An 11,302-nucleotide genomic window follows, 5' to 3' on the forward strand; every position below is an offset into this window, starting at 1 on the left:
TATAGGCATATAACCATATACAAGTAAATTTTAATCATTTTAAAAATCATTATAAAAATAATAATTTTTATTTGAACTCTTTATTACGAGGAGATACAAAAATTATGCTCGAGGAACATGTCTTCTGACCTTAATGAATATCTATAGTTTTGTCTTTTTATTATATATTTTTTATGTACATTGTACGGTGAATTACAGTGGAAACCTTGACAATCTGATCCTCTTCAAGTCTACCACAATTATCAGATTATAATGCTTTATTTGCAATTAGATTAAGTCAATGTAACATAATGACAAAAATACCCTGATAATCCACTGCTCTGCAGATACATCAAGGTTAGGTTTCTTTTCATACAAAAATGACACAAAGCTTCAATTTGTAACAATGAAAGTTGTCTGATCATAATCACTAAGGGCCTAAACATTTGGTGAAAATGAAATACTCTGCATTTAATTTTGGTCACGTTGCACTTGAGCCAGTTCTGTCAGTGGTCAACTTCTTTACCCATTCTTTTACTAGTTCTGTTTTAAATTTTCCTGAAACAAAACCAAAATTATTTATTTGGGTGTCTTTCATTTGACTGTAATTTTCTTTTGACCTTGATTTTCTATTAAGTATATTAGTTTCAAGGGGGAGGGGAATAAACTATGTATAAAACAAATATATCAGAAAAACTTGTATCTTTAAATATGTCAATTGTTACGTCTACACATCAACTGACGCTGTCATTAATAGTATAGTGTAGTATTTTGAAGTAGCACAGCAAAGTGATTAAATTACGCTTTAAAATTACCCTGGCACAGAAGCTGCCCAAAAAATTTCAGACAGACTGTGACAATACAATATACATTATCCAATTAAAGAGAATAAAGATCAATATCCCGTGGAGAAAAGATGAGACCTGCATGACTGATTTATTGGCAGGAAATAAAATGTCAACGGATGCTTAATATAATTCATCTTTGAAGCAGACAATGAGTAAGTTAACAATTAGTTTCGCATTGCTCACCTGCTGTGCTGTCAAAGAACTCTTGTAGATGACCTGGACAATCGCTCAGTGTCTCGTACTCGTGAGCTTGAAGTATCATCTCAAACTTGTCCAAATCCTTCACAAACTTGGCCTCTTCACTCCTTTGAAATTCATAATCCTGAATAAATATTTGATCACCAATTTATGCCAGTTTAGTACAAGTGCAGCTCTGTTGAGAAATCAGTAATAATGTTAGAAAATGCCAATAATTCACTGTGCAAAGAAAACACTCAAACAAAAATAATTTACTTCTTGAGGTCTTAAAATAATCAAAGTATGGAAGTACTGAAAGCCGGGCTCTTTTGGTGTGTCTTTATGCATATTGTGTCGTAAAGACTGAAAATAAATCTCTCTCTCTCTCTCTCTCTCTCTCTCTCTCTCTCATTCATGCTTTTAATTTCGGGAAAGCGTCAGAGAGCAACCAAATTTTGTAAGCGGCTATAAACAAAAATATTTCTGTCCAGTAGAAAAAAATTCAACAGTTGCTGCCTTGAATTTTGCAACAAGTGTTATATATTCTATCCCCATTTCTTCAACGAGCAGCAAAGTAGTTCATGGAAATTCATGCGCATTGTATGTGTCCAAAAATGCATTGTCTTGTTTTTAAAACACGTTACTAATAAGGAAACTAAATAAGATAGACAATTCTCTCAAATTTAAAAAAAGAAAGAAACAAAATGCCAACACTTTTGACAAAACATGGCTCTTTGTGTAACTATTTGGTATAGCGGAAGCATTTACTTGGATGCTGTTTGGTTTTTTGTTTACTTTTGAAGTTGTGCTATTTATAGTAACATTGGCGATTTGCCTGCCTACAACCAGGACTCTGCTTTCAGCAGAGCCCGGCTAAAAAAATCAATTAACACTTTAAAAAGTTCTAACATTTTAACCCCCCCCCCCTTTCCTAATTTTCTGTCCTATTTCCCCCGTCAAAATGCTGCATACTGTATGACTTTTCAAATCAATTCTATTACTGTAACATGTATGATCAAGATTAACATAGACAAAAGTGCCATAACTCAACTTTCCACCTAAAGTTTACTGTTAATACATGTATTGCAGTTTCTACTATTCACCTCAAAGAAGACAACTTTGTGCCTTAGGCAGATAAAAAAGATATTTTTTAAATATAAATGTAACTGGTTTTTTTTAAAACTTAATTTTATTTTTTCTCTCATCAACTAAGCAGCCTATATATCTCAAGCATATACATTGTATGTGCATCAAAATTGACAAGGCATGCCATGAAATAAATTAAACTGATTTACATATCATAACTGTGACCAACAGTTTGTACTTTCATTTGCCTTGTTTTCAGCATGCATGTTTTTATAGCAATTAATTCATTAAAAGTAAATGAATGTATTCATAATTAGTCTAAACAAATGCTATAGTGTCCAAACGCACGTACCATTAAACTTATATTTGTTTAGTCCTCTCATAAAGTTTCTATCCCCATTATATTTGATATGACCCCTTTGAGGTTAATTTGCCACCCATAATCAATAGGGCCCCTGTCCAAATTTTTCTGTAATAGGATAACTTTTTCAGTTAATTTACCTCTCATTACTTTTATTTGTTAGGAATAGTTTTACCTCCCATAACTCGTACAGTTCTCGACCAACTTCTTCAGGTACCAAACTGCATATCTGCTTCATGGCATCCTGAAAATGAATACAAAATTACAGAAAGATTTGCTGGCAATTCAGTGTATTACAATGAATTTTTTGCAAACAGGATAAGCAACAATTGTGAGTCATGTGATATCTTGAAGTGTTTGCAGAAAATACTCTGAAATTTTCTTTTAACTACATTGTATTTGAACATTAAACCATGTAAACTATATGTTTTTTTGCTGGGATAAAATGGTCTAAATTAAGAGGAAACGGAGACCATTTTCCATTTGTTTGAAGTTTATTTCCATTGGCCAAAATTAATGACAAATATGTACCATTTCCTGTTTTTGTTTCTCTGCCTTTGGAATATTGTCCTGGGGAGTCAGGTCTCCTACGATACACTCTGCTAGGTCATGCACCAGACTTATTTTGATACATCTGCAGATACATACATGTACACAGGATATTATTTAAGCAGACTCTGCATTGGTCAATCATCTCTGATTAAGTTTCCTAGTATAAACATAAAAATGATGCAATGAGAACAGGGCAGAAGTTATTTGGCCATGAAAGCAAGAAAATATCAACCAGTTACAGTATTTAGTTATGCAAAACTGGCCAATTAAGAGAATTTGTATTTCCTTAAAAAAGCAAGTAATAAACATATAGAATGAGGAAGAAGATACATTGTAAAAGAGATGCTGGAAGGTAAGGAATAAAATTTTCCATAAAATAAAATGAGATTATACAAATTCAGCCCTCCTGCTCTTTTTACTAGTGTGTGTGTTTATGACCTGTCTTTATTGAGACCTGAGCTGGTGGGGTCTACCAGGAAAGACAAGATGGCCATCCTATACATGTGGTCTGCAACGGACTCGGGCTCCTTCACTTGTCGCAGCACCCAGCCTGTCCTCTTCACCCGCTGGACCAACAAAAATATTAAAAAAATTATTTACAAAGATTCAAATTCCATATGATATTAAAGGGGTATGGTCACAATTTGATTTCTTTAATTTTTTTGTTTTATTTCAATGCTCTAGTAATGCATTTCTAATGCAAAAAAATTTGAGTGTCAATTGTAGAGTCATAAGAAAGAGTCAGAGCTCACAATTCTTTGTTATGTAATAAAGGCTTTACAAAACAAAACATTGTGAGCTCTGTATCTCACTTATAACTCAGCGACTGATACTCAAATTTTGGTTAACTTAGTATTAGAAATGCCTTACTGAAGCATTGTAAACATTAAAAATGAAAACATGAATTTTAATTAAAATTGTGACCATGCCTTTTTAAAATCAGTCTATCTTTACTAAATCATTTGAATTTTTGTATATTCACACTCATATATTAAATTTCAAATTTACAAAATGGCAATCTAATTAAAATTAGAACATCCATTCACTCCCCAGTTTCCGATATGTCGCATGGTTTGTCTCATTATTTGGTGGGGTCCTGTGTACAAGGGTTAACAGCATTGACCAATTTATCGGAAGGTCAAATATCTTGAAAGTTTCTGTGAATCAACACAAGGAAACATTTATTATTGTGATTTATACTAAAAAGTTTTAAGAGTTTTATTTTACAAGCTACAGTGTAGGTACTGACAAAATCAACAACCGCTTGTAAAATTTCTTCTTTCCTGTTACACTATATTCCCCCTTCTTTTTCTTTTTTTTTTTGCTCAGATTGGGTCAAATCCCTGTGGACAACAAGTGATCATATGCTCACTTGTATGGGCACCCCAAATTCACAAAATGATCTTAACGTAGTTTCACAGTCAATAAACTAAGTAGATCTCTTGTAAACTGTAGTTTATGGACAGAAAACTATAGTCTATACTGGCGTGCGACCAGTTCTCGCCGAGTACCATTTCTCGCCAGTACATTGTGACGTCATTTTTCGTCCATGATTTTATGTGTTGATAAAATGACGTCACAATGTACTGGCGAGAAATGGTACTCGGCGAGAACTGGTCGCACGCCAGTAGCGTTAATCTATATTTCATATCTGTAAACCATAGTTTAGGCGATCACCTATGTTTCAGAAGTGTTAACGATTACTAACACTGTTAGCAACTATTTGAGATAACTGATCTGATAAACATAGTTTGGCGATTGTAAAACTATGATTTAAAAATTACAACTCTTAATTAAAGCTAACAAATGTAAATTATAGTTTTCAAATGTGAATATAATATATTTATCAGCAAAATCTATTGTTTATTTATATAAATGTTTATGTAAAGACAGATAAATTTAGATTAGCATAAACTATAGTTTACAATCATTAAATATAGTTTTACAAATGAAAGCTATAGTGAACGAATTGTTAACTATAGTGTACAGTAAATAAACTACATGTATAGTAAACAGTTACATGCAGTTTATGGTTTGAAAACTATAGTTAACAGTGAATAACCTTTATTGTTTATAAACTTTGAAACTATAGTTAACGATGTTTATATATAATGAATAACAACCCAGTTTATTACATGAGAAACCATGTTTAGCTCATTTATTTGGCGTGCCATACACTTGAGCTTACAGTGCGACTCCCAGTAAACTCAGTACTTTGATAAATTTCCTCATTGATCATAAAAGCTTATACATCCTAGATTCTTAGTCTAGCACCATCCAAATAGAGCACGCATTAAAATAAACAATTTTATACCTTAAGATCGCCAATCAAAGTCATGAACTTTAACAACTTGTCCATTTCTGTATTCATTTTGTTTGGACTGCTCGGAATTCCTCGCTTTATAAAATAAGTCCAAAGAAATTCCGAATGTCGTGGAAATAATAACCCAATCAGAAAAATATCCCTAATGTAGTACACGTTTATCGCATATATTAAAATATTCAATAAATTATTGAATTATTGATTAAAAATTATTCTTCTCATATACAAACACGAAGATAAAAATTTATCACAATTTTTATTTATATTAACTTATTATTAAGTTATTTTTGTTGTTATTTCATATGCAATATTGCACTTACTGCTATTAGTATGTCAATTTAAAAACAAAGATGGCTACCAAACTGTGGAGAAGAACGTGTTTATCTAAGTTTTTTCAAGGATATCACAAGCCTTTTGTAACGACAACCTATTTGAATATAGAGGATGGTTACAGAAAACTTCTTGAAGATCGTGAGGTTGAATTACTCAAAGAAAAAATAGGCAAGGTTGAAATTACAAGTGGGTCGGATCTCTCTAAGAAGAAGGTGACTTTTGAAGATTTATTTCGGAGATCTAAGTTTTGTCAATTAGGCGACGTTTCTGGTTCTATACTTATTGGAAGGGTAGTGGACGTTGTGTCAAATGATTTATACATTGATTTTGGAGGTAAATTTAATTGTGTATGCCCACGCCCTCTTGTAACCGAAGTCGTGGTTGATGAGGAAACTAAAGAAGAACAGCCGGTATCGCGTTTTGATGAAAGGTATGTGCTTCTGTATGAGTTTGTAACTGCACAGACTTGGATAAATCTGGCCCATGTAAGCATCTTGAACAGGTTGGGACCAATCGCCCAATTGGGATATAATAGCCCGTTCGGGATATAATAACCCAAATGGGATATAAATTTAAAGTGCAAAAAAATAAAAAAAATTGATTTTGAAATTTTTGATATAAATCCGCATTAATATGTTTCAAATGCAACAACTTTTGGTTAAGAAGTTTTTCTATATGTCTATAGTTTGTAAGATTGATCCCCAAGAAGTTTTGGATATATTGAGGGATCAATCTCTATAATAGGGTGTCAGGAGAAAACGTACCCAAGAGAAAACGTACCCAGGAGAAAACGTACCCAATCTCTAGGGTACGTTTTCTCTTGGAGAAAACGTACCCGGGTACGTTTTCTCCAAGAGAAAACGTACCCTATGAAAATTATAATTATACTACTTAATTGTTTTTAATACTTTTAAATACTATTTTCATAATAAATATACAGAAATGTAAGAGTTTTATAGATACTGAATTTAATACTTTATAATTTTAAAGGGGTTGGACATATTAAATAATTTTCAAATGTTACTTTTATGCATATTTCAATGCATAGATGTATAGAAATATATTCATTTTATGAATCATATCTCTATAATAATTGTAGCAACTTTTATTTTAGTACGAAATAATTACCTGTCATAAAGTGTTATCAGTCTACTTCTTCTAATTATCCATTTATCGGTAGCCTTACCAATTTGAGTTTCTCTATGCGAGATCCCCTGATTTTAATTATAGTGATAATCAATTAAATACCTGAGCAGTTAATTTATTATTATGATATATTATTTATTGCCTCCCCGCGCAGGAGGTAGAAATATTCACTCTCCATACATTATACATGTCAGTGCCGTCGGAAGCAAATTGACTGTTCAATGTTACATTTCGTAGTAGTTTCCATATATATGAATCAAACAAATATTTAAAAGACTTCAGTAGAATTGGTTTTATTAAGCAACTTTGTTTTATAGATAAATTAAAAAAAAAAAGTTAAAAATAACGCGATATCGACTTCTTGACATACTCATCATTTAGTTCTCCAAATGAGATTGCAATAACAACTTGCAATAAAAAATTTAACGGTTTCGTTTATGGTGTATTAATTGTCGACTAATTAAACTGGCCATGTTCGTGTATGTGTATGTTACAAATTATTGTATGCATTTAAAAACAACAACAACAAATGATACAAATGTTCATTGTACATTTTATTTTGTTTCATTTAAGAATATATATGAAAACCATTATTTATTATTTTCATAGGGTACGTTTTCTCTTGGAGAAAACGTACCCGGGTACGTTTTCTCCTGGAGAAAACGTACCCTATAAGTTGGGTATGTTTTCTCCTGGGTACGTTTTCTCCTGGGTACGTTTTCTCCAGCATTCCTATAATAGTACGGTTACAGAAGAAGTTGCTTACCAAAAGTTGTTACATTTCATTATTCTAATGCGGATTTATATCAAAAATTTCAAAATCAAAATTTTTTATTTTTTGCACTTTAAATTTATATCCCATTTGGGCTATTATATCCCAAACGGGCTATTATATCCCATTTGGGCAATTGGTCCCAACCTATTGAAGATAAATGCATTGTTGCAAGTCTGTTTAAACAAAAAAAAAAGACTTGTTTTTAAATGTATTGTGAAACATCTGAGGAAGAAATGAAAGCGCTTACGTTTTGCGATTAGTGTTGTTATTTTTATTTTAACATATATTACTGGACACTGTGACTTTTTATTTTATTTGGAGATATATATATTTACCGGTATATATATATACACACACACACACCTTATAACAGGTATTTTTTATGTGCTGCTAAATTTTACAAGTTTTATTAATGCATAAAAATCAAACGGGTAAATTTTCACAGAAGTAAAAAAACACCGCATGAAATTTTCTACATCGTACATATGAGAGTAATGTTCATGACCTTCAGCTCAGTCTCTGACGGCTGTACATGTAGGTATATTTGAGGGTTTTTGGTCGCGTGGTGATGACAGTTCAGATCTTTCTATTCAATCTTGAATATTTTTTAAAACTAAGTATAATGCGACATTAGTAGCTAGATTTCATTCACTCGGTCGATAACTATGGTGGGGATACGAAGCTATTTTAAACCAGTATCTACAATGCCAAATCCAAATGGATCGCTTAGTGAAATGATTCCAAAGGAAGTTACAACTGCTTTAAATAAATCGGTTGCCACAACTAATTTTCCACCAAGAACACCGAAAAGGGGAAAATATACGAAATACACAGATTCCGATCATGCCGCTATTGGCAGATATGCAAGTAAAAACGGGACCCCAAAAAGCGCTAAAGAAATTTTCTTCTGATTTTCCGGTAATATCTTAGTGTACTGTTTGTACCTGTAACAAAGTCGCGGGGAAATTCCCCCCCCCCCCCCCCCCTTTACCACAGATGATTTTAATTTTTATGGACATGTCCAATTCGTAAAAAAATTACGTGTAAAAATTCATATCGCCCTATTTTAAGACAAATTTGTAAAAAATCACAGCAGTAAAAATTACCCATTATACGGTATATATATATATATGATAAACTCAAGTATAATAGAAATAAGCAGCTTGATATATAAAGGAATTACCAATTTATATAAAGAATTGTGTATATATATATATCAGAGATAAAAAATTGTTAAATCTTATTTCTGTCTCTGGTATATATATAAAGCTAGGTCAATAGGTGAATAATAACAAAATTAAACACTTTTATAACAAATTTCTTCCCAGTTTAAAAAAAATGCACTACCATTTAACATAATAGTTTGAATGAATTTATTTTCATATAATTTTTTCGACCCACAATCCCATTATTAAAGTAATGTATTTTTATTCTAAGCCTCAGTTAGCAAAATTCATAGTCTGGTGAAAGAAAACCTGTTTATAGTGAATTCGCTGTAGTTTTTATTATGAATTCGTTATACAGATATAGCGAATTACGGAAAAAACGAAGTAAATCCATTGATCCCTAGGACTTCGCTATAACCGAGTTTTACTGTATATGTAACATTTTTTTTACAATTTCATTTTATACGGGTCAGTTTTGCTTGTCCTCATCTAAAAACATCCTTATAATGTTACATATAAAACCGTGTTTTGCACCCTTGAATCTGAGATTCCTATATCTTTTACCTCCACTGTTTCATTATAACGTGTACAGGGGAGATTCAAAGAGTAGGCCTTATTGAAAAGTTGGAAATCTGCTGAAACCATTTGGTTTCACAAGTCCTATAAGTATTTTATTTTTATTTTCAAACTCAGATTGCCTCATCTCCCTATGTTTCATTAGGCATACCCAATTGTAGTTCTGCCAATTGTCCCAAAAGTTAACTCACTCTCTTATGACACAGTATTATATTTTAATATTGTCTTAAACTTTTCTTTAATTAATTCATTCTAAAAATGAAAAAAATATCTTTTCTTTTTCAGTTACACTTATGGAACTCAAGTGAAGTTGCAACTGAAAGAATTTGAAATGGCAGAAAAATTCCTTGGTTCAGCTCGCCATACCTCACTGCTTGAGGCGGATGCAGTTCTTCTAGGTCATGTGACACAAAAAGAGGTTTTACAAGAGGAGCTACAAGAAAACATCTTGTTTTAGTTTTATATTATAACAGTATATTTGATTTTATTGGTGAAATCTTTGAGTTTCATGGTAACAACAGAGTGATCAAAAGATTAAAGCAGTGATTTTCAGGGAACGGAGCTCGGTGTTACTCAACAGCATTGTTCCTTTACTTCTATAGATCAGCTGTCAAGAGTTCTTGCACAGAACTATGGAACTATGTTGGGCATCTTTTTAAAATATACCAAAACATGTATTAATGGTTTTAAGTTATTTTACATGTAACGATACTTCAAAAAAATTAGCTTTTCCATAAGACCTGTATCCTGATGTCTGATTTTCATTCAACAGAAGTTCACATTGCTTGTTAACTTCCTGTTAACCAATTAAAATTTGAATAAATGGTTGTTATCTTCATTAATTGTTTACTGTTTACTTCATTTTTCATTCAGTGGTTTATATTTTTTGAGTCATTCTTAATCTAGTATATTTACTACAAGTAAAAAGTATTAAGCAAGTTTAAAGGGACATATTCATGATTTTGGTCGAATTTTATTTTTCTGTTTTTATTATTTACAATGTTTTAGGAATGCATTTCCAATAACCAAATGAAATTGGAGAGTCAGTAGTGAAGTTATAAGCAGGATACAGGGCTCACAATTCTTTGCCATGTAAACAAGGCTTGTGTCCTGTTTTTGTTTACATTAGTTCAATATACTGGTAAAAGTTCTTTCTCAAGCTGATTTTTCCATCTTTTTATTCATTTTAAACATAAATATATATTTCCAACATTTACCACATTCATTTTCGGTCTAAAACTGGAGTTTTCACCTCAACGTTCAAAATGTAAACAAAAGCCTTGTTTACATATGCATAGCAAAGGACTGTAAGCTCTGTAACTTGCTTATAACTCAACAAATGAAACTCAAATTTTGGTTGTCTATTAAAAATGCCTTACTGAAGCATTGTAAACATTAAAATCGGGAAAATAATTTTTGACCAAAATCGTGACCATGCCCCTTTAAGTTGATACAAATGTATTACTGGTTTACACTATTGGCATCCATCTATTGGCTGCATCGTGCGATTTTCTTTCTGTTCATTTGTATAAACTTATTTAATTCAGTGATAAATATAGGTATGCAGGTACTAAGATTATTGTCTATCCAAAATAAATATTTGTGGTCAGGATGCATGAATTGCATCACTGATTATCAGAAATACCAGATCTTGAAATTTTGAAGTGGTGTCAAATTGTTTGTTCTAAAAATGTCTCACTTTTCTTTTCAACAATTTACTTATATACTGCAGTAATTCCTTACAAACACTGCAGCTCAATGGTTATGATAACAGATACATGTACTTACAATCGTTACATTAATCTGCTCACTACTCTTACACAGAGAGAGAGAGAGAGAGAGAGAGAGAGATATATATATATATATATATATATATATATATATATATATATATATATATATATATATATATATATATATATATATATATCATGCGCGGATCTAGAGGGGGGGTCGGGGGGGTCTGGAAAATGAAAATTT

General features: G+C 31.7%; 2 protein-coding genes across 2 annotated transcripts; one reads left to right on the top strand and one right to left on the bottom strand.

The window, feature by feature from the left end:
* Positions 1-239: 239 nt before the first annotated feature.
* On the bottom strand, positions 240-5,465 carry LOC105330524 (5'-deoxynucleotidase HDDC2). The gene is made up of 6 exons (XM_034460746.2): positions 5,318-5,465; positions 3,442-3,569; positions 2,983-3,085; positions 2,627-2,695; positions 1,011-1,149; positions 240-537 (listed from the first exon to the last, which is right to left on the bottom strand). Exons 1-6 carry the CDS (start codon positions 5,372-5,374, stop codon positions 461-463), a joined length of 573 nt encoding a protein of 190 aa, XP_034316637.1. The 5' UTR covers positions 5,375-5,465; the 3' UTR covers positions 240-460.
* A 186-nt stretch (positions 5,466-5,651) lies between these two features.
* Positions 5,652-10,160, top strand: LOC117685987 (small ribosomal subunit protein bS1m). Its single transcript, XM_034460656.2, has 2 exons — positions 5,652-6,089; positions 9,608-10,160. Exons 1-2 carry the CDS (start codon positions 5,677-5,679, stop codon positions 9,777-9,779), a joined length of 585 nt encoding a protein of 194 aa, XP_034316547.1. The 5' UTR covers positions 5,652-5,676; the 3' UTR covers positions 9,780-10,160.
* Positions 10,161-11,302: the final 1,142 nt, after the last annotated feature.

Source organism: Magallana gigas, chromosome 5 (assembly GCF_963853765.1).
Source record: "Magallana gigas chromosome 5, xbMagGiga1.1, whole genome shotgun sequence".
NCBI lineage: Eukaryota > Metazoa > Mollusca > Bivalvia > Ostreida > Ostreidae > Magallana > Magallana gigas.

Excerpts from the sequence above, each read along its gene's own strand:
- LOC105330524 (XM_034460746.2), bottom strand. The coding sequence starts at position 5,374 with ATGAATACAGAAATGGACAAGTTGTTAAAGTTCATGACTTTGATTGGC. Across the intron at positions 2,696-2,982 it reads AGAAACAAAAACAGGAAATG|GATGCCATGAAGCAGATATG; the intron begins GTACATATTTGT and ends ATTCATTTTCAG. Across the intron at positions 538-1,010 it reads GTTCTTTGACAGCACAGCAG|GAAAATTTAAAACAGAACTA; the intron begins GTGAGCAATGCG and ends GTTTTGTTTCAG.
- LOC117685987 (XM_034460656.2), top strand. The coding sequence starts at position 5,677 with ATGGCTACCAAACTGTGGAGAAGAACGTGTTTATCTAAGTTTTTTCAA. Across the intron at positions 6,090-9,607 it reads GTATCGCGTTTTGATGAAAG|TTACACTTATGGAACTCAAG; the intron begins GTATGTGCTTCT and ends TTTCTTTTTCAG.